This window comes from Chanos chanos, chromosome 16 (genome assembly GCF_902362185.1).
Source record: "Chanos chanos chromosome 16, fChaCha1.1, whole genome shotgun sequence".
Classification (NCBI taxonomy): Eukaryota; Metazoa; Chordata; class Actinopteri; order Gonorynchiformes; family Chanidae; genus Chanos; species Chanos chanos.
In genome coordinates this window covers 193003-218461 of record NC_044510.1, presented here as the reverse complement: position 1 = coordinate 218461, position 25459 = coordinate 193003, and the positions used below count along the sequence as shown (strand labels likewise).

Sequence of the window (25459 nt, the reverse complement as noted above, 5' to 3'; positions counted from 1 at the left end):
CCTCCTAAATGTACTTCTATATCTCACCTACTAATAAACCCAAGATCACCCTCCTCATTATGTGGGCCAGCCAGTAGAGACTCTACCATTCAGATCATCTGTGTGAAGGTAGCCAGAGTGTTGCACTCAGCTATGCCCCTATACTGTGCAAGAAAGGACATGCCCTAGCTTCAACACCCAAAGAAGCAGTCATGCAAAGAAGTAATGCAAAGAGAGGTGACTCATGAAAGACCAAGGACAGGCAGAGGTCTACAGAACAGGCACAGAAGATAGTCAACAGGCTAAGCCAAAGCATGCTTTCCTCGGAGACGGAATCACGGCATGTTCACCGTGATACTGTCTCATGGCAAGTCACAAAGGCAGAGCCTGGTATTTAACTGCTCCCATCAGTACCATAGTCAGAACCTCGAGTCGTTCCCTGAGATCTGCTTGTCGCTGTTCTGTGAGAATAATAGAGGTTACGTCAAGAGGATTCTGCTTTGACGCCTGAATATAAAAAAGAAAGAAAAACTAGGATTTCAGCAACTATGAGCTTCTTTTTAAGATAATCCAGTGTCTCTGCAAGGATAAGGGCACTGAGCTGCTTCCCCCATTCCTCTTTGATCAAAGTCATTGATTTATCAGTGAAAACTAAGAACATAGCAAAATATTCCTTATTTTGTCAACTGAACATTTCTTTTCAGATTTGGATTGTAGATGTGGAATTACTGCCTTGCTCAGTTCAGGTTCCTGGTGCCTGAAATCAGGTGAAAAGTCCCAGTATTTGGCACTTTGTCCCAGTATTTGGCAGACTTTGTGATGTTTTCAACCTAAAGAACAGTCCTGTGCCACTAGATCACAACATCCACTTCCATCTAAATATCAGTAATGCATAGCAAAGTCCAGATACTTCCATCTAAATATCAGTAATGCATAGCAAAGTCCAGATGCTTCCATCTAAATATCAGTAATGCATAGCAAAGTCCAGATACTTCCATCTAAATATCAGTAATGCATAGCAAAGTCCAGATACTTCCATTTGTTCGTTAATCTCAGATTTTTTAAAACTGTTCTCAGGCCTCTAATTGTTAATCTGGATTTTTAATCTTTTTGTGTGTGTGTGTCCCAGGTTCAACAAAGGTCTGAAATTTTCCAGCTGTTACCTGTCTTGCTGTTACCTGTCTAGCTGTTACCTGTCTAGCTGGATTTTCCTTTGCCCCTGAAATCGTTTTCGTCACTGTGTCCTTACGCTGCATGTAGGCAAGACACACTTTTCCCTTCACTAGGCAAGCTCAGTACATGACACAGTGGTTCTGTAGCTTTTATGTATTGCTGTAAGGATGGTAAGTAATTACTGATGGACTGATTGCTTGACTGTATCTGTAGCCTGAATTATGGAGGTAAACAAAGTCCTTTTTTTGGCATTCTGTGAAGGCAGAGCTGCTGAAACGAAAAGATTTCTGCAGTCTGCTGAGTTGGATCTGAAACAAATTTCCAGACATTAGGATGACATTGACTCCACTGCAAACTCTTTAAAGAAGAAACAAAGCATTTAGTTGATTTTGCATTAAATGTTTGACTGAAGACTGCTGCTTTGCTTTGTGGATAACTGGGACCTGTTCTAGGTAAAACCCTGGTTTCACTGGAATGACGATGATTGCCTTTGCAAACAAGGATGTTTTCCATTTTTTATCAGTCAACAATTGGAACAACAGAAAAGGTTTATCACTTGTGGGTAGGGGGTTTTTAATGGGATTAAAGCAATACAGTTAATGTCAAAGCCACAACAGTCGTTCATCTTTTGCACTCACTCGATTTTACTTACCATGTCTCTGAGCCAGTGTAAATCAACTTCACCAACTCACAGACCCTCAGAATCAGTATCGCTATCTCAGATCACTTGCACACCTTCAGTTAGCACACGTGCACAAAAACATAATGCGGAACATGTCGTGAAGAAACGTTACATAAATCCTAACCGTGTGACAGTATTTGCCAGGCTTATTTATAATGACTCCTCTGGTCTTAGGTACGGCTCAGGACACAGGCCAGTACATGACTTCAACTTAAGGCCTAGAACCACTCAACAGTGTTGCCACTAACCTGACTGAAAATAAATCTTCCACAAAATCCATGTTTAATGAATCCATTCACCTGAGGGCACAGCCCAAATGGAGGAAAACATAATGATCTATTCACTGAAGTTTTAAAAGACTATAATTACTATAATAAGGCAGTACATACTGAAACACAGCCTTTTTCTTAACAATGAAAACAAGAATAATTCAGAAATTTTGTATGCAACAATCAAACCTCAACTTAATCGAACGATAGAGGTTACACCGCCTTGTTCAAATGTGAAGAATTTACTTCATTTACTCATGAGAAAATTGTTACTACATAAACTGACATTGTTTGTTTCACAGACTGCCAACATTCTAGTGCAGACACTCCACCACACAACACAATGAGTTCTTCTAAAATAAATTCACCAGAGGCCTATTAGAAAGAAAGAATATTGTTTTTTGTTATATGAATTCCCCTGCTTGTGCCCTGGATACGGTTCCCATACAATATTTCATATAATCCGTTTTTTAATAACCTTAGTAGCAACACATTATAGATGCTAGGATCTCTCTGAATGTTCTCAAGATGGAAAAAGTAAAACTTATTGTAAAAAAATTCAATCTAGATTCCTTTATCTTCAGAAACGACAAGCCTCACTCAAAACTATCCTTTTTTGGCAGAATCACGGAAGAACAGTTTAACAGCTATTTGAACAATGTACCAGAACAATGTCCTAGATAAATTTCAGTCAGGTTGTCATGCCACAGAGATGGCGTTGATAAAAGCTGCAAATGATTTAGACTTCGCTCCAGTAAGGTCAGGGTCTCCACTCTCAATCCGTACATACCATTTTTCACTTCTTACACCAGAATATCTAAATCAACAGTCAGTGGAACTGGTTCGGTCTCTCTACCACAGCCACACACTTGTTTCAGACGTACTCGACTGGCTGAAAATACTTGGTAATACTTTCTGGGAGACGTATGACACTGGATCTTTGAGGTACACCACAAGCATTCGTGGCCAACTTTTATTCTGTTTACATGTGCTCCCCTGGGTAAGATCACTCATAAACATGGAGTCAGTTTCCATAGTTACCCTGTTGATGCTTATGTGTTTATGTCTGTAGATACAGATAAAATGAAGTCCCTAAATCCACTGTTTGACTCACAGTATTTTTGTATATTGTAATTGTGAGTTGATGAATTACAATTTTTCAGAATTAAGGACAAAATAGAAATCTGTTTTACTGGCCCAAATCCCAAGTTTCTTCAGCAAATTTAGGCAGTGCATGTGTGCATGCCTACAACTGAAGACGTCCTTGACTCAAACACTGGTTTCAATTCATATATACATATACACATACATATATATATATATATTTACGTGTGTGTGTGTGTATATATGTATATATATGTGTGTGTATGTGTGTACGTGTGTGTATATACATATATGAATTTTAGTACATAAATATTATTTTTATAACCCAGTAATTACTTAGATTTGGTGGTACCACTATTCAACACCATTCATGAGACACTGCAGGTCAATCCAACAGCACAGCAGCTCAGAGCTGCAGACAAAAAAAAGTCTTAAATATTTCATTCCACAAAAGTATAATTGTAAAATTATTTGTAATTGAAAAACTATGTTAATTGAAAATTGTAAAATAGAAAAACTGGTGGAAGGCTCATATTTAGTCCCTTACACATTAAACGAAACAGATGAATGTTCACTGTTCAATTTCATAATTTATTTCAATTTAAGTGTTAACCTCCTTAAAAAGATCAAGCATGTTAGAATGAAAGAACAATGTGTTTCTCATAAAATGAGGTTCAGTGCCTGTTTCATATGGACATTCTGCTCATGTCTTTTACCTCAAATTTTTTGAGGCTGATGATTATTTTGTAAGGCCCTGTTCACACTGGGTTTTAAAATGTGTCTTGGGCGATTGGACAGCCGAGACACATTGCTGTATACACTTGTGTCTATCATGCGTCTCCAAGGCGACCAGCTGACCACTTGTGTTCGGATTTTGTTACTCCTACGCCACTTTCGCGAGAAGGTTATTACGGTGGTCTCTGCTGGGGACGCGTCAGGACGCATTAGCGTTTACACTACAAAAGATGTGTGGTCAAATGCATGCCAGACCACCTCAGCAACTGGTTTGAGTGATGGGATCACAATGCGTCTTGGTGGGTCATTTACATTTGTATTTAGCACTCTCCACTTGCGATCCGATTGCCCAAGACGCATTTTAAAACCAAGTGTAAACAGGGTCCAAGTAACTGTAGAGCATGATGTGGAGTCTAGCAATAGAACAGCAGGAACACAATCAGTACTGACCTCTCATTTTTAATAACAATACATGGACAATCTCTTGTTTCAAAATACTTTTCCTCATGTGTTTGGTAGGATTTGACATGCTCCTTTTCTCCGGGTTACCAGTACACTTTACTCAGCTATTATTGAACTGGAGTTCCAGAGATGCCCAGCAAGGTCAATGGAAACCATTTAGGAAGTATTATTGCATTTTATTTCATGAAGTATGTGTTTCTCCTTTTAAAATGGTAAATGAAATATAACTCCAGAAGATCTATGCAGCATTATGACAGCAGATCAGAGCTGGTTGCACCGCATGTTTCAAAGGACAGAAACTGCTGTTGGAATTCCCCCTTCAGCCCATTCAACAAACTGCTATCTATTTAAACACAATATTCATAAACTATGAAGCAGGCCTTGAAATATAATTGCGGAATGGATTCACATGATTTGTGTTTGTGTTTTTCTGATAAAATTTTATTCAGCAATAATGGTTGGTTTATTTTTCAACATTATATATTTCAGAGGTTCAAATTGTTATTTCCTCTGCAAAGTTCTGTTAGAAAAAAGAATTGGTTTTCACCAAGAGCAGTTACAGAGGGAAGATCTCAAACAATGTACATTATGCGGATATTTCTTCTTATTAAATTTAGTTGAACTATTTTTCAAACATCCAACCAACTCACGTACAAATCTTCCCTCTGAACACTGAGACATTCATGCATGTTCTCAGCTCATATCCATCACCTCAGGATAATGATATACAGTGTAGTGGAAAAATCAGCTCCAGGGATCTCCAGGTTTACTCTGACGCTCCAGCAACAGCACACAGCAAAAGCAGATACATAATATGTTCCATCCTGATTTAATATTGAGTGAAATATGACAGAGGTTGCTACATAGTTAAAGCAACTTTGTCAATGAATTTGGCCATTCGAATGTCTTTTTTCGAGAGTCCTCCACAGTCGTGTGTGGTTAATGTGATCTGGACCTGAAAGGGAGAGGGAAGTCTTCGAGTGGCAGCATATACACATTAAAAACACAAAGACATCAGCACAGCGGGAATAAGACCAGCATGGCTGAGCCACAGCTGAGAGCGGCGTGCGGCTGAGAGCAGCTCTGAGAGTGTCCTAGGCCTGTCCTATCCTGCACTCACTTTAATAAAGAGAGGATTACAGGGCAAATACCTCACCGCACAGTCAGCCTACCATACAATGACTAAAACACTCAATTAAGATTCACAGAGATTTGCACAGGCCCTGTTTGTCATATCAACTGCTACTTGTTTTTTGAGGGAAAAAAAAACCTGTTCTTTACAAAGATTTTCACAAGAAAATGTCTGGCTTACCTTTCAATAATCCTCCCCCCCACCCCCCCCCCCCCCCCCCTCTCTCTCTCTCTCTCTCTCTCTCGCTCTGTCTTTTTTTTTAACTGAACCTTGGCACACTGACTTGAAAAATGAGCTAGTCTACTACACACCACAGTTGTTTGCCGTTTGCAGTGAGAATGTTCAAAGGCCTTGTGAAAACTTGATGTGTGAGTCCTCTCACCTACTCTTAGGGCAGTCCAGTCCTGTTATACACTTTGAGAAGCATTATAAACTGTGGCTCTAAGATGAAGAGTAGGAGCCGTGTTGGAAGTTCCTACCTTGTTGTAAACATTGAACCACTCCGGATGATGGTTCATCTTCTCTGCTTGCAAAGCCACTCGAGACATGAAGCCAAAAGCCTGTGTAAAGAAAAACAAAGACTCATTCACCACCAAAGGAGTTTCCAACTTCTGTTGATTCAAAGTTTAAATCCAGAGAAAATCAAAAAGGACACCCGCACACTTTAAACAGGCCACAGATATGACCACTCCTGTTCCAGAGTTCTGGCCCCCCGGTGTTGCCTGCAAATGCCTAATGACAGAAAATTTTGTAATTTTATTTACTTTCTGAATCAACTTAAAATACGAGACCAAGTTTAAATGTTTAAGGTTCTAGGAGGGAGGAGAGCATTTCAAAGGGAACAAATTTAGTGTTTAAGTAATGGGTAATTCTATGACATTTGGCTCATATAAAAAACATAGAGGAAAATCAATCCTTTATCACAACGGCAATTCTTCCACAGGAACAATGGTAATGAAAGACAGAATGCAGAGGATGAAATGGGGAAGATGGGTCATTTAAAGTGGCCCAGGATTGGATGGCTGCCAACTCTGCTCTAAAGGCAGAGCTGTGAGGGGCACAGTCTTCATATTTCTGGTGGCATGTGTGTGCTCCAATCACAGACCATCCAGGGAGTGATTATGGGTTTTGGAATTACCTACGAAAGACCTACAAAATCCCCTGTGTGCCGTGCCTACTGTGAAAGAAAAAAATCTGTACCGGCTATTTCAGAGCAATTTCCCACTGCAATCTCAATTAAGCCCCTAAATGCTTCCTTAAGTTAATTAAATCAACTGAACAGCCATTGTTTACAGGTCCTCTCGGTGGCCAAACCTGCTGCTGTGTCCACCTTCTGACATGACAAAACAGAGTAACTCAGGAGAGGAAATTGCATTGAGACTTTAGTGTGCTGTAACCAATTTCAGGAGAGCTCCCTCTGCACACATGATGTAATACGATCAGTAACTTGATCAAATTGACTATCAAGAAACCTCATCTCCTGATCAATTTAAGTAATTGACATATTCCTGTAACTTAACCCTGCCACCAATTTAAGCACACCATCTGCTTTTTCTCAACTTGCATTAAGAATATTGGCAATTATTAAATAGCAGTCCATGTAAACTGTGGTCAAAACCCTCCCTTTTCAGTCCAAAAGAGGTCCCAGTTCCCAGATGAGGACAGGAACACACCATAAGACAAGTGAAGAGTGTTGTGTGCACCATGGTGACAAAGCAGATTGAGTTGTTGTGTTCACACAGTCGGCTCTTAAACTTAATCCAACTTTTTTCCCCACTCAGCCTCCAAACAGTCATCATTCCACTAGCAAAACTGTTCTCCAAAAGACTACAAGACTGGTAAAGCGTTCCAGGGAAGGGCTAACCCTTCCCACCTCTACAGCATGACACCGTCACCACACTCAGGACCATCACTATGGACAATGTAAAGACAAGACTGTCAGCTCCTGCTCTGACTCGGAACCATCACTAAAGACAGTGTAATGACAAGCCCATCAGCTCCAGCTCTGTGTCATGGTTATCACTGAGGACAATGTGAAGACAAGACCTGCCACTATTTTTGGTCATTACTGACAGATTTTCATAAAACACTGGATGAGACAGTTTTGACACCAGAGTGCTTGGTAAAACTACAATATGGCCCTGGTTTCTAACATGTATTTATTACCCACAGGTTGGTTTTCAATGGTGTAATACACAGCTTAGGTTTGACCTGCTCTCCCACAGACTCCCTGCATGGAGGCTGTCCCACACAGCCCCACCCTCAACCCCAGCAAAGCTGCCCATCAACACACACACACACACACACACACCTTACACTTTTTTACAACTTTTAGATTACACTACAAGAACATTTTTTCTCCATACATTCCTCTTACAATAGCTTAGACATTCCTACTCTGCAGCTGAAAAAAAAACCACAGTAAAGAGAGTGCTTTTCATATCAAGTCTTTCCTTTGATTACCAAATATGCCAACTAGTTCTGTTACCAACTATGCCAACTAGTTCTGTTACCAAATATGCCAACTAGTTCTGTTACCAAATATGCCAACTAGCTCTGTTACCAAAGCATGAACTGGGCTTTGTCTCCTCTACACAATCTCCAATTTGACAGAAAACACCATTTCTTGCCTTTTGATTTGATAATATTTCAAATAGAATTGTGCAAATTAACAACTGCAGGCATTATGGGCAAACATGTCCTCATATTTACATCATCTCGTAATCCTGCGAACTACTTCAAATTCAAATTTTGTGATTGAGGAAAATGTCAGGATGTCAGCTGACTCACCCTTGTCTTTCTAATACCTCATTCACTCACCACATTCATCACAGCACGCTAAACTCATAACACCACGCTACAGTCATAACACCACGCTAAACTCATAACATCACGCTACAGTCATCACAGCACGCTAAACTCATAACATCACACTACAGTCATCACAGCACGCTAAACTCATAACACCACGCTAAACTCATAACATCACACTACAGTCATAACACCACGCTAAACTCATAACATCATACTACAGTCATCACAGCACGCTGAACTCATTTTTTTTTTTTTTTTTTTAAGCCCGCCACCACCCCTCCAACATGGGAGTCACATCGTACTTTTCTGTCTGTTTTTTTTTTTTTTCTCTTGTTTCTTCTTATAAATTTTATTGTGTACAGAGGAGACAGGTGGACAGGCAAACGAACAAACATGCAGACAGACAGGTGACATACTGTAGAATGACAGACAGACTGGTGAACAGGTAGACAAAAAGACAGACAGAAGGACAAAATCAATGAAAGGTAATAAGGGAGTGAGGGAAAAAGAAGAAAAGTAAAAACAAACAAACAAACAAACAAACAAAAAACAACTATATGTGGGACAAGACAAAGGACTGAAGCTGTGATGGGGGAAGCAACGCCAATAATTGTAATATGGAAACAGTTATAATAATAGTAACAACATTGATGACCATAATACTAATAAGGATAACAACAATACTGACAATAATACCATCATAATACTAGTACTACAGTTACTACTACTGCTAATAACAATAATAGTGATAGTTTCTTTGAAGTATGCGTTTTTGTGTGTGTGTGGGGGGGGGGGGGGGGGGGTTAGCTAGCAGGCTAAACACGCTAAACTCATAACACCACGCTAAACTCATAACACCACACTAAACTCATCACACCACACTATACTCATAACATCACACTACAGTCATCACAGCACGCTAAACTCATAACACCACGCTACAGTCATCAGACCACGCTAAACTCATAACACCACGCTACAGTCATCACAGCATGCTAAACTCATAACACCACGCTAAACTCATAACACCACACTACAGTCATCACAGCACGCTAAACTCATAACATCATACTACAGTCATCACAGCACGCTAAACTCATAACATCACGCTACAGTCATCACAGCACGCTAAACTCATAGCACCACGCTACAGTCATCACAGCACGCTAAACTCATAACACCACGCTAAACTCATAACACCACACTACAGTCATCACAGCACGCTAAACTCATAACACCACGCTACAGTCATCACAGCACGCTAAACTCATAACACCACACTAAACTCATAACACCACACTACAGTCATCAGACCACGCTAAACTCATAACACCACGCTAAACTCATAACATCACACTACAGTCATCACAGCACGCTAAACTCATAACACCACGCTACAGTCATCAAACTGCACCATACTCATAACATCAAACTATATTCACCATACCGCACTACACACATCACAGCACACTACACCACACTCATCACACCATACCACATTCACCACACCACACTATACTCCATGCCACACCCATTACACCACGGCTGTGTGTGTGTAGGGCTGTGCTTGTGGACAGAGGGCACGAGTAGAAAAAAACAAAGAGTGAGGTTCACTAAAAAGAACTGTATTGACTATTACACATTCACTATTACACATTCACTGTTACACATTCACTGTTACACATTCACTGTTACACAATCGCTGTTACACAATCGCTGTTACACAATCGCTGTTTCTAACGTTCATCAAAATGTGCCCTTCCCTAGTTTGTAACTTCCTGTCACTTTTTTGTGATTCCTGTCAGCACCTTTAGGCAGTTTCGTACATCATTAACTACCTTCAATTTACTCAGCAATTACTGTATCCATTAAATCATGGCACTCACCATGAAATAGATCACTACATCCTATTAAAAAAAGCATCAATTTTGTTTTCTTTTTTTAAGAAGGACAGAAACATAGATTTGGTGAGGTGCAGGAACACAAACTTAACATATTTGAAAGGAAGAACTCCAGCTCCAAAGCAATGAGTTTATTGAACAAACTCTGTACTGAATGGCTTCACAGTGTTTTTGGTGTTATAAGATTTGTCATTTAACAGCTAGTAAAGCTCCATTCCTGATTCACAATACATATACTGATTTCTAAGATTACTCTTTTAAACCCAAAGTTCTATATCCTGAGGAGGGAGAGACGGTCTGGTCACAGAAGATAAGGGCTGTTTGCTTATGGACTTATACATTTTATCAGTCTCACGCTACCCTATCTCTGAGACTCATTATCATCCAAAATTGTCTTGTCATTCCACAAGACAAATGCCATTCCCTGTGCAAGTGTGATTTTAGTGTGGGAGACTAGCACCCTGTACACACACTGAGACATTTTCGGCTCCTGAAAATAAAAACATTACACGAGTTTGGTTCCTCTGAGGGTTATGCTTACTACTCAACAAAACCTGCTAAACACAAACAGAGTACATCTATAAATGAGTTCTTTTAAAAAGAAGAAAAGATTGCAAAAAGAAAACTGTTTCATTCTTTTAGAGAGTAAAAAGAGCTCAGATTCAGACAGTGGACATTAGGAGCTGGAGAGAGGGGCTTCTGCAGACCTGTTCCTCTCTTTAAGTTTAAAATGTGCGACACACATTAGCACAGTGAATAGAATCATTTACCCTACTGCCTTTCCAGCTAGCCTGGACGTGCTGATTTAACATTCTCTGTGTTGATGAGTAAAGATAGGTGGGTGAACTTTGGACGTCTGCTTTACCTTAAGCAAATACAAAATCTGTTATTCTCCAGGTACCAGCATCTCCCGAGTCTGCTCTCTCTTAGGGCTAAAACTGGGCAGGCACATGGCATAATATTGGAATAACAGCAGACACACAACTTCACTCAGAGATTTTGGGCATGCTCCTGTGAACTCTGAGGAGACAAATTATTATGGGATGTTATTTTCCTGGTCACAGAATGGAATCTGTTGCATTATGTTTGTGTCTCAAAGCTAACGTGAGACCATGATTTCTGTATGTTTGGAAACTCCACTCTGAAAATGCTTACTATTACAATGGAGGCATTGAAACATGAGGAGCAGGTATTTACTGTTGCCTCAGAGAAAGAATTCAAATGTTCAAAACATCTGAAATGCCATCTCTCCACTGAAAAAAACAACTTACATGTCCCTCCTAAATCCCAGTTTACGTTTACGCTCCAGCCTAGGCCCATCTGGTTAGTGTAAAGCTTCTTTACTTTTTTAGAATTCTGTCATTTCATTAGCTGTGGACAAAACAAAAACACAGAAAAGCCAAACAAAGTGTCAGTCTTAGTCCTCCCTGGGACCTACAGTCACATCCAAACTGGTTTGTCTACTGTCAGTTAAAACCCTGCTCACAGAGAGACAGTGAGATGTGTCCTTACACAGAGGGACAGTGAGATGTGTCCTGACACAGAGAGACAGTGAGACATGTCCTTACACAGAGGGACAGTGAGATGTGTCCTTACACAGAGGGACAGTGAGACATGTCCTTACACAGAGGGACAGTGAGATGTGTCCTTACACAGAGGGACAGTGAGACATGTCCTTACACAGAGGGACAGTGAGACATGTCCTTACACAGAGGGACAGTGAGATGTGTCCTTACACAGAGAGACAGTGAGACGTGTCCTTACACAGAGGGACAGTGAGACGTGTCCTTACACAGAGAGACAGTGAGACATGTCCTTAAAGCCAGTTTATACTTACTATATTTATAGCATACTACATTTACTATATTCATACTATGGACGCCGTAGCCGTGTACCCTACGCTGTAGCCTGACCGTGCACCTCCCCAGAAATGTAACTACATGTCGCCGGCTATTTTTTTTTACCACTACTGAGAAAATTAATGGAAAGAGATTTCTACAAACATCGGTTTGGACGTCACGGAATGTACTAAGAGATGGAAGAACTTGAGGGACAAGTGCGTTCGCCTCTGAAAGAGTCACTGCGTTTCAGTCATTTCAGTAAAAGTAATTGTTGTTCAACATTTATTAGCTCCCACTTCAACAAGATCGGTCACAATTGTTTGAAGTACAGGAAGAAACTCAACTCAGTGGCATAGCATTTTGGCAGTGTAATTGCAAAGCAACGCAGACACACCAGTGCATCAGTACAAATGCTCAGGACAGCACAGGCCACCTGCATAGCCTACAGCACAGACTCTGTGAAAAGCCTATATACAACTATAAATCAGCCTTTACACAGAGAGACAGAGAGATGTGTGGATGTATTTACACAGACAGATTTGGGCATCTCAGCTAGAATTTGAGAGGAATTGATGCGTGTGTACCTGTCCAAAAATTCACTTTTCATTACTTCTAAAAATGTTCTAGCAGCAAAAAAAAAGGACATGTAAAGGACACACATACAACGTGAAGATGTCAGATTGGAACAACGTGGTTTAATCACATCTACACACAAACAAAAAGCAAAGGAGAAAGGAGAAAAAAGAAAGAAAAGAAAAGAAAGAGGAGTGGGGCCATTGAGACGGTTTGAGCAGTCTGATTGTGAAAGAAATCATTCCGAATGAAACCCCAGCGGGCGGCCGCTGGTGCTCTGCTGCATCTCAGGCTAATGTCTTCTGACGTGCAGTGGTAAGACGAGAGCTTTTGGGGGGGGCGGGGGGGGGGGGGGGGCAAGGGAGGGAAGAAACTGGCCCATGACTTCAAACATGGGGAGGTGTTAAAATAAAGCAGTAGGTTAAAAAAAAAAAAACCTATCTGCTGGATTAACAGCAGTCTGCTAAGTAGCCCTAAGATATTGTAATCTGAATTTGTGAGTCTGGAGGAAGTGAGTCACACCGTCCATATCGCAGTCATCAGACAGGACTCCTGTCTGACTAGTACCCACTACACATTCCATTAAAAGACCACTATCAACAGAAATAAAGACATAAGTCACAAGTGACCTTCATGAAACTCATGGTTGGGACTTAAATCCTGAGGAGCAATCAGTGCACTATAGATCAGAAGACTGTCTCTGTTTGTCAGGCAACAGGTCTACTCCATCTCCATATGCAGCACACTGAGAGTGGACTGAACAGGGCCTGGATCTCCATAAGATGCCTGACGAGCCTTGAGCAGCGTAATCATATGCACATTCATAGCTGGAGTTATAGATGGACTGACTGCTTGTCCATGATACCCAAACGATTTTTAAAGATATTTCAATGAACTCAAACACAGACAAAAATATAAAATCAAGGTTATTATCAGATCTACTCAGGCTACTTTCTGATCCTGACAAATTGACAAGGCAAAACCAAATCTGACTAAATGTTCTTTTATGGCTCCAGAGTGGAATGATGGATGGCTAAACCAGCTGAGACTGACCTAAGAAGTTACCTCTGAAGTTACAAAAGGAATGGGAGGCCTTGTTTCCTGAATATCAAATTATAATCTTCTGTTGTTTGGTATATTCAAATATGATTTGATACGTTTGCAGTCAGTTACACTGCCGTTACAGAAACGACCTTCCTCAAGGTAAAGCCAAAGACTGTGTTAATCCTGTCACTAACTAGTGCTGGTCTGGTAATTAGACCATATGCAAACACAAATACTCAATTCACATGGGCCATAAGACCACCCTACTGATGTCTCTATTAAGATGCTGAGACTTTCCTGGACAGAGGATTTTGTATTTTCAGTGTTTTAACCGGAATCTTTAAAATTCTGCTCCATATGAAACACTGAAAGGCATTTAATAAATCTTTAAAATTCTGCTCCATATGAAACACTGAAAGGCATTTAATAAATCTTTAAAATTCTGCTCCATATGAAACACTGAAGGGCATTTATTAAATCTTTAAAATTTGGTTTATCAATAACACTACACAAATCATCTTGATTTTTCTTAGTTATATTCATTAACTATGCATATTTTTCTTTTTCCAAGCACTAACCCACTCTGATGGAAACTGATCAAAGAGACCCGTGGTTCTGAGTGGTGAGGTGGGGTGGAGACTGTCAATAACGCACCTGATTAAAAGTTTTGAAGTGCAGTTCTTTATACAGGGCATCCCGATCCTCCACTTCAACCCAACCAGTAGCCTTCAGCTCCATCAGCAGCTGCTCTCGCTCTGCTGGAGTCAGCCAATGGGAGTCTGTTGCCTGGACCACAAGGCAGATCAGCACCTCTCAATCAGAACTCCATGATCTACTAACAAATTACGTCAAGTGCTGGCGGCTGCTTTAATCCCTATATTTTAAAATGTATATTACAGGATGTAGTGAACTATGTACTTGTGGGGTCTAATTAGAAATCATAAACAAACTGGCCAGTTTTGAAAAGTAGTGTGACATTGTTTCTCTCTCTGCATTACAAAAAATTATCATTTGTCAAATCGGATACAGCTACAATCAGTTAGTCCCGCTCATCGTCATCAGGCCCCAGTCCGTTAAGACAACGCCTGACTGTGCAATACGGCACTGTTATGACACTGCATTTCTAAATATCATAACTAAGCTGTAAACTTTGATTTACAGCTAAATATTATAATAACTGTCATTTGGGTCAGCGTTTTTGGTTTTCTGCTATGAAGTGGCATGTCATTCAGTTAGAACATACTTGAAGCCATTCTGAATCGATGAATTTCTATCCCTACTGCCGATGTGCAGTGCGGGAAAACTTGACCTTCAGACTTGCAAACTACAATGATAATTCCGGGCGAAGAAGAAAAATGAAGCCCGAAAAGAATATGTTAAGGGAAAAAACTCTCAAAAAGTTACACACAGTCTCCACAAGATGGCCGTATAGGTCTCTCAGTTAAACGTTCACCATTTCTGAGACAATCCATGACAATATTGGTTTAACTAGTAATTCGTGTATTTTATATTTGCATTGTGTTGAATTATAGATGAACCTCTACAATGCATTACGGCTACACGACACGCTGCTGTGGAGCTAATAACCGATTACAGCCATGGAGTGACGTATGTAAGTTGCTATTCGCGCGTTTCACCACTATCAACAACCTCTTAAACTAACGGTTATAATCTAAATACTTCGTCAAAACTGCAATTTGTCCGGAAAAAATAGGTCAGAGAGTAGTCTATAAAATTCTCTCATCTAAACTGCAATTTACGTCGCGTCACGGTATTGTTTACTTCGGTATTTGTGTATGCTAACAATCACGTAAGTCTCATTACGTTAGGCTACCTATAACCACTTTCATTTCGTTCAAAACTTGTAAAAGGATGGGAGTCAATCTCGTCCTTAAATCTTACAGATCGCTTTCCGAAGGTACACACGCTACTTGCCGTTAAACTCACGCCGGAATATCTTACCATTGTTGCTGCACGTGTGGGCCCCAAAATGTTGCCCAGTTTTGAAAAAGGACACAGCCATACAGTAGGACTTAACCTTAAAGTAAACATTAACCACGGCATACTGCTGTTCGTTTGAACAAGAACGTTTCCCTCCCTAGGTGCGAAACGCCGTGTGTGTTCATAATCTACCGATACACTTAGGCGCCTTCCACATTGCCTGAAGAAAAATGCACTTCAATTGGATACAGAATATTACAGCACCAAAATGGTGTGAAAATGCAATGAATAAGACTGTGGTTATGCGAGTCATCTCTCAGGTCCAGAAAGAACATATTAAAGGATAAAAATGGAAACAATAAATAATAAACGAAACCTTGCCTTATTCGATTTTTCTTTAATAAACGTAAGAGATGAAAACAAAACAAGGACAACTGGCAATAAGTTAAATCATTCAAATATGGCAGCATTAACCATTGTGAAATTATTTTGAGAATATGCATAAAATTTTTAGTCTTGGTGTTCGTGTTCTTGTCCTGGTAGGAGCCACCGTATGCTGTCCGTGCGCAGGATAGCATAGACTGTAAAACCAGTAATAAAAAGGACCGAAAACACAAGGAGCCAATCAAGCCCCTTCACGGGAACATTAGGTAGAGGTCCGAGGTAGTCCTCATCTCTGACAACTTGCTCTGAGCCCGCTTCAAAACCTGTAAATACAAAGCAAGAGATTAAAAGTTGTATACAGAGTGCTCGAACTGTAAATTAAGATGAAATGCTTTTGTAATTCATTATGTAATTGGGGGAACATAGCTGAACTCTTTTACAACACATTTTTAAAAATAATGTTTGAGGGGAAAAAACACAATTTTCAGTATTATTAAATCTATCACGTTTTGCACCGAGCTCACACCAACACGACATGAACTGTAGCGGAATTTACCGAATGAAAGATTCTTATTTTCATCACTTTCACAAATAAAAACACATGTAGAATAGATATGCGCGTGAGATAAACACGTGCCCGCAGATAAGAATCCCAGAAGCGGCGAGGCTTTAGTGCAAATAACTTGCTGTCAGCAGCCGTTGTAAAAAATTGTTATAGAAGGTTTGATACAGCAGATAAATACGAGTTTCATTTTTGTTGTTTTGCGTCCGGTCTAACAACGCCTTTAAACTTTGACAACATTCACTAACCTACATATAGCACGGCCTCTCGTACCTTATGGCTTTATTCATCTGCCTGTTCTTGTTGAGACCAGGTGTGTGTTATTGTGTAAAAAGAATGACTATTTTTTATATATCCCATGTTTATACCAATAACACTTGTATAATGATGGTGATATTGTTGCCGCGAACTCGCACTCGAACACAAAAAACTATGTTTTCAATACGTTGGACCGTAAGGCTTCATATTTAAATTGAAAGAAAAACTTTGAAATAAATATTCGAAACTACTCAAACGAATATTTGGTTTAGAATGTCAGTATGGTACACGACTTTGATGTCGCTATGAAGAATATGACGCAGTGTGTTACTGAGAGTGAAAATCATTCAGGCTTCAAACAGCTTGGCTCTGCTTAAATGACTTTTCGTCTAAGAAGTGGTGGCAACTGCAATTTATTCAGCCGACGGAATGCAAAAATTATTAAGAAATAAACTATTGTAAAATATTTGATCAAAGGAATTTCAATGGATCTTCTCGGCAGAAATTTGACGGAGTAACACTTCGAAACACTTTTCAATAACTCGGTCTGGAGCAGTAACGCCCACTGATCTAAACCACTTACACACAGAAGTTCCTCAGCAAACTTGCGCAAGTATCCCATTATACACACGGTGTGCCACGTTTGTTTTAGAAATGTCAGAGAGACAGACCTGCTTACCTGTTTGATTAGCTATAAAGGATGACAGGGTCCCCAGCGTTCTGTCTGTTTGGTTAAACCTGGCCATCGGTTTTACACCTTGAAACAAAAGAATGTTGGGAACAGCCACAGTTCCAAACCGCGTGGAGAGACTGAGGAGGCGGAATGGACAGAATAACAATAAATAAGTAAATAAATAAATAGATTAATGTATAAATGTGTGTTAGATTTAACATTCAAAATACAAAAAGAAGACAAGAACACTAAAACATTCAATGTCACTGAACTTTTCCATCTTTGTTATAATTTCAGTTAAAACTAAAGCAAATATCTGAGAGAAGCAATTATGGATTAAAGCATTTTCAGAATTTTACAGCTGTACTGCCATCTACTGGACAAACAGCACAAATATCTGTAACTTTACAACATGTATGAGGTCTGCATGCATGCTCCAAAATGTTAATCTGATGGGACCACTCTCCTAGCAGTTACAGTGCCGCCTACTGACCAACATGTAACATTTTTGCACGAGGTTATGTGTTACTTAGAGAAGTGTGTTTCAAATCTAGCCCTGGGAACACCAGGCAGAAGTCTCTAACCTGTTACTCACCCACTTAATCAGACTTGTCGGTTAAATAACACACCCATAATTAGTTAAAAGCAAACTGTTAGCACAAGGGCTACACTGAACATATGCTGCCCACTGAGGTGAATGGATCTGAAAACCACTAACGAAGAGAACAAGTATGGCAGGTTTGATGACAGTTGCACATGTAAATTCATAGATGTTTCTGTAAGAAAGCCTATACCCCTTTTGAAAAGACTGTTTTCTGCTGTAAACATGGATGAATGTGACCAGCATTCCTGTGATAACTTTTGGTGGGACACTTCCCTAGATGGTGCATGTCAGATTTCATAAAATTAGACAGATAATCTATGAAGAGTACTCACATTGGACAGATACTCTATGAAGAGTAATCACATTAGACAGATACTCTGTGAAGAGTAATCACATTAGACAGATACTCTCTGAAGAGTAATCACATTAGACAGATACTCTATGAAGAGTAATCACATTAGACAGATACTCTATGAAGAGTAATCACATTAGACAGATACTCTGTGAAGAGTAATCACATTAGACAGAAACTCTGTGAAGAGTACTCACATTAGACAGATACTCTGTGAAGAGTACTCACATTAGACAGATACTCTATGAAGAGTAATCACATTAGACAGATACTCTGTGAAGAGTAATCACATTAGACAGATACTCTATGAGGAGTAATCACATTAGACAGATACTCTGTGAAGTGTACTCACATTAGACAGATACTCTCTGAAGAGTAATCACATTAGACAGATACTCTGTGAAGAGTAATCACATTAGACAGATACTCTGTGAAGAGTAATCACATTAGACAGATACTCTATGAAGAGTAATCACATTAGACAGATACTCTGTGAAGAGTAATCACATTAGACAGATACTCTGTGAAGAGTACTCACATTAGACAGATACTCTGTGAAGAGTACTCACATTAGACAGATACTCTAGGAAGTGTACTCACATTAGACAGATACTCTCTGAAGAGTAATCACATTAGACAGATACTCTCTAAAGAGTAATCACATTAGACAGATACTCTCTGAAGAGTACTCACATTAGACAGATACTCTGTGAAGAGTAATCACATTAGACAGATACTCTGTGAAGAGTAATCACATTAGACAGATACTCTATGAAGAGTAATCACATTAGACAGATACTCTGTGAAGAGTAATCACATTAGACAGATACTCTGTGAAGAGTACTCACATTAGACAGATACTCTGTGAAGAGTAATCACATTAGACAGATACTCTGTGAAGAGTAATCACATTAGACAGATACTCTATGAAGAGTAATCACATTAGACAGATACTCTGTGAAGAGTAATCACATTAGACAGATACTCTGTGAAGAGTAATCACATTAGACAGATACTCTCTGAAGAGTAATCACAGTAGACAGATACTCTATGAAGAGTAATCACAGTAGACAGATACTCTGTGAAGAGTAATCACATTAGACAGATACTCTATGAAGAGTAATCACATTAGACAGATACTCTCTGAAGAGTACTCAAAGGGAGCTTGCTGGCTGCTGATAGGGGCACTTGAGACATAATTGTTCATTAGGAGGAGCTGCATACATTAATCAAAGCTGCTTGATTTGACACTAAATGTAGCAATATATACATTTCTTCAAAAGCTAAATCAGTTCTTTGATATATCCATTTACATGACGTTGAGAGGTCATCATCTGGGCCAGCTGTAAGCGGGATAGCCCTTGTCTAACAGGGGCTGAAGTCTTTTTGATTGATGGCAGCCATTTATTTTGAACAATTGCGCTTAGAACACATTATGAATCTCTGAGCAGTGAAGCAACCTGTCAACACTGGAACTTGATCAGACAAATTGCCTTGTCAAACATTTTCACCCATTCATGTGTTACAGCGCCACCTACAGACTAAAATATGCCATGTCTGCTGCTCCTTAGGTACTTACAAAGACAATCTCATGATGTGTTCATGAAATATTAGATATAGATGAGATATTTTCTCAAATGAGCCAAACCCACAGAACATGACTGGCATGAGGTGGTCATATGGTTTGGACAGAAAAAGTTCTTCTCAAAATCCAGGATGGTGGAAATAACCAGGTATATGGGGCACTCCTGTTTATGGTGTGTCAGGAGTGTAAGAGGTTACAGTCTGCGTGAGTTACTGTCCTTAAGCCCTTTGCTCTCTAAGGACAAGACTCAGTGGAGCAGGGCTTGTGTACTAACCTGTATTTGAATAACAGAACAGCTGTAAAGGTTACTAAGCTGAATAACTGAGAGGCTTTGCTTTTTGCTCTCAGACAACATGACAACATGCTGCTGCTTATTACCTGCTATGCTGAGAGGCGTCGAGAGCCAGGAAGTGCAGTGTGGGAAAAAGGCGTGGCAATGCGTTGAAGTGGGGAGCGAGATTTGCAGAGAACTGACACCAGGTAGTATAGAAGAGCACCAAAGAGCACTCTGAGCTGTTGGCATTTAGGAATTCCATCAAATCCTTGGATAAACAGAAGACAACACAAGACAGATTATGAAACTCTACATATGTTGCATGGGCATTCGATGGCTTCTCTAAGTGACTCACATGTGTATGTTCATTCATTCATTCATTTATTCATTTTCAAAGCCGCTTATCCTAATAAGGGTCGCGGGGGGTGCTGGAGCCTATCTCAGCGCTCATTGGGTTAAAGGTGGGAAAGCACCTTGGACAGCTCGCCAGTCCATCGCAGGCAAACACACATTCACATCTAGGGGCAATTTAGTGTCTCAAATTCGCCTGACCTACATGTCATTGGACTGTGGGAGGAAACCGGAGCTCTCCACAGAAAGGCCAGGAATCGAACCCAGTGCTGCCACATGTGCATGTGTTTAATTTAAATCATCTGAATTGAAATGTATGGATGCTTGTGTAGTGTACCTGTGAGCCATTGAGAACCTGCACAGTGAAGTTAGAAATTCCTGTGATGTTCCTTCTGTCACAATTAACTTTGTATGTTTTAGTCATCTCCGTGGAGTTCTGCTCCTCTGCTACCATGGTATCTGGGAGGACTGTTCCTAGAGTGACAGACTCAGCCTGCTCATTGGTCAGCGCCTGAAGGGTTTCATCTGATGTCACAATAGCTCCACATGTGTTATCATCACATGGCGCTGTTGCTGTCCTAGCCTCCAGTGAGTCTCTGAAACCTTTTGGGATCAGTTTTTCGATGCCCGTGTTTGCAGGCACACTGGTTCCCATGAGGGCATCAGCTATCTCAGCTGTTTTAAAGAGTCTCTCTGGCACTGCCTCACTTTGCTCCACCTCAACATGTTCACTGTATTTATCAGAATCCAAGTTGGAATCTTCAGCAATTCTGAACTCAGGGACTTCATCTGTGAATTAAACAGAGATCATTTGATCAGTATTACAAAAATTATTTGATCAGTACTGTAAGGACCAAACCTTAGAAATAATATTTGCAAACATTTCAAGACTGTGCCAGGTTAACTGCAAAATGTGTAGTTTAATTTCCGGTTATCTCCAGCCGTGTTACAAAGGCAGTGGAGCTAAGATCCAGCTGGCCTGACTAAGTCTCAATGCTCAAAACAGTGTGGTCAAGTGTCCACAAAAAGCATACCTACTGCCCATACATGTGTATCACAGCTATGCCTTCTTAACCATGATAACTCCACTGACTTGACACAGAGCACTGCTCTGTGTCAAGGCCCGAGACAGGCAGGGGTAGATAGCACCCCCTGGTGGAACCTAGAGATTCACACCTCACTTAAAACATGCAAAGACAGCAGACAGAGGAAGAGCAGAGACATTAAAAACTCTCCAGTATGGAGTCAACATTCCTGTGTACCAAAGAACTGTCTGGTTTCTGCGTGGAGTGTTATTCCACTTAGTCACTGCCACAGACATTTCCTCTTATGTATGTTTTTGGCCTTTTTAAAATACATCAGCAATATATTCACTACTACAATTTTACTATGTCAAAACAACACAGACATGTGAGGGAAATGACACTGAGAACAAACACACACGTTGAGCAATGCTAGGTGTTACATAGCCAATTCTCCGTGCTATAGTACACATTGTGCTGCAGCGCTGAGGCCGTTTTATTACACTGGAGTCCTCTGGATCGTCCACAGAGAGACGTCAGAACAGTGTCATCTAATTTACACGATCTGAGAGTATAAAAAATCTAAAACTGAACCACAAAAATAGTTATCACAGCAAAATGATTTACATGTACAGTTTTCTCATTCCACATTGCTCCCTAACAGCCGTTTTCACCAATGTGGACACTATACACCGTGTAAATATGCAAATATTAAAATGATCTCTACCGCTTTAATGTACCCAGAATATAACCTCGCGGCTGTACTGACACCATTCTGCATACTCTCACGCGGTCAGTCCTCTCCTGAGTTACGTATCGTTTATCTTATGCTCAGGTTCACAGAACTTTAAAGTGATCAGATTAACTACAGAATAGTACTTGTGTGTTGTTTTGGTTCAAGTAAGGAATCAATGTATCGACAATGTGTCATCTAAGAATTGTAGTTGTATAGTTTACGATTTACAAGATCAATTTTCCTAACAAACAAAACAAAAGACGCAGTGATTAGTTTGTCGAGCAGCCGTTAGCTGTTTACACTAATTGCTGTCCTGCTTGCTACATTATCTGAAAAACTGTACGTTTGGAAAACGGTGATCGTTACATTAAACTAATTAAACGAGTTGAAACATTAATTGTAAACAAAGCATACGGGATGTCAGGTGGAAATATGACCGACCAGTTTCACAGTCAGAAGAGTCAGTATAGGTTGGCTAGGCGGCCTTACCTGAGGTTGTTTCTGCTGAAACCTGGATCAGTCCAACAGTGTACGCCGTTAAAGAGAAAGTGCACAACACTTTTATTAGGCTTGCTTTCCATCCCATGGTTCTGTCATCTGGTAAATATTTTCAGATTTAATTTAATCTACTGAAACGGCACTAACTCATGTCTATGGATGACAAACAGATAAAGAAACTGAGGCAACTGCAGCTACAGTTGCAGTCTGAGATAGTCTAGACCAATGAGCGATAGAGTTGGGATAAGTATTTCCGGACAAAAGGTCATGATTCCTTAAAGACACCGCAGCACTTCTTTTTAATTGTGGTGAATGTTGGATCAGTGTAAACCTGCTCTGATTTTGTGCAGAACTGTTTCGCCGTGTGGGCTCGCCATTTTATGGCCAGACCTCAAGCTATGATAATGTTTTTTGGTTTTTTTTCTTTCTCATCTCTCGGGACCATAAAGATAAAAACCCGATATTCGCAAGAATCAAACAGGAGAAAATGCGCACGACGTCAGTTCTCACAATCCAGGGACATACAGTAGTTAATGCATCTGAGGATATGCGAGGAAAACCGCTTTACTGATTCAAAGTAAATCTGAACATTTTAGGTCCAATGCACAGATGTAAAATATTTATGCAGTCTGAAACTAGCGCCCATAACAGGGAAACCCGGACATTAGCATTTAGCATGACTTTCAAAATAAAAGACATTTCAAAGCTGTTGATTTGGGGCACAAAAAACACAGAAAATGTCTAAAAGGACTGCTCTTCAATTTGATAGCAGTAATTGCCTACTTACAAACTTTAAATTGTGCGGCTGGGAAAACAAAAACTTGTGCCCCCTCAGTATGGGGGTAATTTGAAATCTACATTATATATATACACATATATATTATATATCTACATACACACACACACACACACATTATATGTCTATCTATCTATCTATCTATCTATCTATCTATCTATCTATCTATCTATCTATCTATCTATCTATCTATCATAATAATAATAATAATAATTATAATAATAATTGTAATAATAATACAAATTTATTTAAAGCCCAATAATACTATGTATAGTCTCAAAGGGCTTTACATGTCCATAACAAAGTCAAATCAAAATTATATTATCCATAAGTTAGAGAAAATGGATAAGTCTTTAGTTTAGTTTTAATTTCTGTAGGTAAACCATTCCAGAGGAAGGGAGTGTGGTGGGAAAAGACTCTGTTGCCAGTGGACTTCTTTTTAACTCTTGGAACGACTAATAGTCCAGAGTCTTGAGAGCGCAGGGTGCAAGGGGGGTTATAGGGACCAGCTGAAGACTTTTGGTACTAGAGACAGGCAGGCCAGAGTACAGAACACTGCAGTAATCAAGGCGAGATGTGACGAATGCGTGAACAATGGTTTCTTATGTTATTACATGTTATTACATCACATGTAATTTCTAGTACATAATTTGCTACATTGCACATCATTTTCAATAATGTTATTTGACTTTTTATTGAATTTCTTATTCTTCTTTAAATGTGGGATATAAAATTTAATCATCCCATTGAATATAGCATCTATCAGAGTTAATGCCTTTTTCTATAATGAGGCCCTGATAGTCAAGAATATAACTTGCATTAATGACCTATAGTATAGTGAGCCTATAGAAAACATATATCTCTTTACTTCAATCAATATTTCAGAGGCTGGGACACAGCATCCAAACATCCAGATCTGATCCCTCCAGAACCCAGAACATCCAGAACCCTCCAGATCTGCTCCTTTACCTAGTAAAGAGCTGTTAGCAAAAGGCTTGGCTAAACAGATAAGTTTTCAGCCTTGACTTAAACATAGAGACTGTGTCTGAGTCTCGAACATTAATTGGGAGGCTGTTCCATAACTGTGGAGCTCTGTAAGAGAGGGCTCTTTTGATCTAAGTAGGCGTGGCAGATCATAAAAGACCAGGAGTTTGCGCAGGTACTGTGGTGCAAGACCATTTAGTGCTTTTTAGGTTAATAGTAAGATTTTATAATCAATTCAAGATCTGACTGGGAGCCAGTGCAGTATGGATAAGTTAGGAGTGATGTGGTCATATCTTTTAGTTCTGCTAAAAACTCTGAAAAATGCTACCAAGCCTTGTTTTATTCTTAATAACTTCATGTCCATTAGTGGTAGAGACCTCTTATATTGGTACAAAATTAACAAAAGATTGTATCTGAAGAAAAAATAATGATTGATACCATTTGGATGCAAAAAATGGGTTTATAATACCCTAAATATCACTCGTTTAGGCATTTTGCACTTTTTACCAAATCTAGGGTCTTACAGAAAATCAATAGGTATGCAGTACAAACTTTTAATGGTTCAGTCATACTAAGAACATGTTTGTCTTCCATCCTACAAAGTTTGGTGAGGCTAGGAAAAATACTTTTCAAGATATTAATGCCCAGACATGGCCTCCCAGATAAGGTGTTTTTGAGAGTGTAAAAATGAAAAAATATCAAGGGCCAAAAAATATAAAAACATTTGAAT

General features: G+C 39.7%; 2 protein-coding genes across 2 annotated transcripts; both read right to left on the bottom strand.

The window, feature by feature from the left end:
* Positions 1 to 4823: 4823 nt before the first annotated feature.
* On the bottom strand, positions 4824 to 15788 carry LOC115829537 (pterin-4-alpha-carbinolamine dehydratase 2). The gene is made up of 4 exons (XM_030793664.1): positions 15672 to 15788; positions 14364 to 14495; positions 6016 to 6096; positions 4824 to 5359 (listed from the first exon to the last, which is right to left on the bottom strand). The coding sequence occupies exons 1-4, from the start codon at positions 15771 to 15773 to the stop codon at positions 5264 to 5266; spliced, it is 411 nt and encodes a 136-aa protein (XP_030649524.1). The 5' UTR covers positions 15774 to 15788; the 3' UTR covers positions 4824 to 5263.
* A 297-nt stretch (positions 15789 to 16085) lies between these two features.
* txndc15 (thioredoxin domain containing 15) lies at positions 16086 to 23085 on the bottom strand. Its single transcript, XM_030793782.1, has 5 exons — positions 22941 to 23085; positions 21031 to 21482; positions 20447 to 20610; positions 17534 to 17664; positions 16086 to 16357 (listed from the first exon to the last, which is right to left on the bottom strand). Exons 1-5 carry the CDS (start codon positions 23035 to 23037, stop codon positions 16161 to 16163), a joined length of 1041 nt encoding a protein of 346 aa, XP_030649642.1. The 5' UTR covers positions 23038 to 23085; the 3' UTR covers positions 16086 to 16160.
* Between the last annotated feature and the right edge of the window lie 2374 nt (positions 23086 to 25459).

What these genes read in the sequence shown, in the direction of transcription:
- LOC115829537 (XM_030793664.1), bottom strand. Translation starts at nt 15,773, where the DNA reads ATGCCGTGGTTAATGTTTACTTTAAGGTTAAGTCCTACTGTATGGCTG. An exon ending in CCACACGTGCAGCAACAATG is followed by an intron (nt 14,496 to 15,671) that starts GTAAGATATTCC and finishes CTTGTGGTCCAG; the next exon opens with GCAACAGACTCCCATTGGCT. An exon ending in GGTTCAATGTTTACAACAAG is followed by an intron (nt 5,360 to 6,015) that starts GTAGGAACTTCC and finishes TCTCCCTTTCAG; the next exon opens with GTCCAGATCACATTAACCAC.
- txndc15 (XM_030793782.1), bottom strand. Translation starts at nt 23,037, where the DNA reads ATGGGATGGAAAGCAAGCCTAATAAAAGTGTTGTGCACTTTCTCTTTA. An exon ending in AGGTTCTCAATGGCTCACAG is followed by an intron (nt 20,611 to 21,030) that starts GTACACTACACA and finishes TGTTTATCCAAG; the next exon opens with GATTTGATGGAATTCCTAAA. An exon ending in GACGCCTCTCAGCATAGCAG is followed by an intron (nt 17,665 to 20,446) that starts GTAATAAGCAGC and finishes CCGCCTCCTCAG; the next exon opens with TCTCTCCACGCGGTTTGGAA.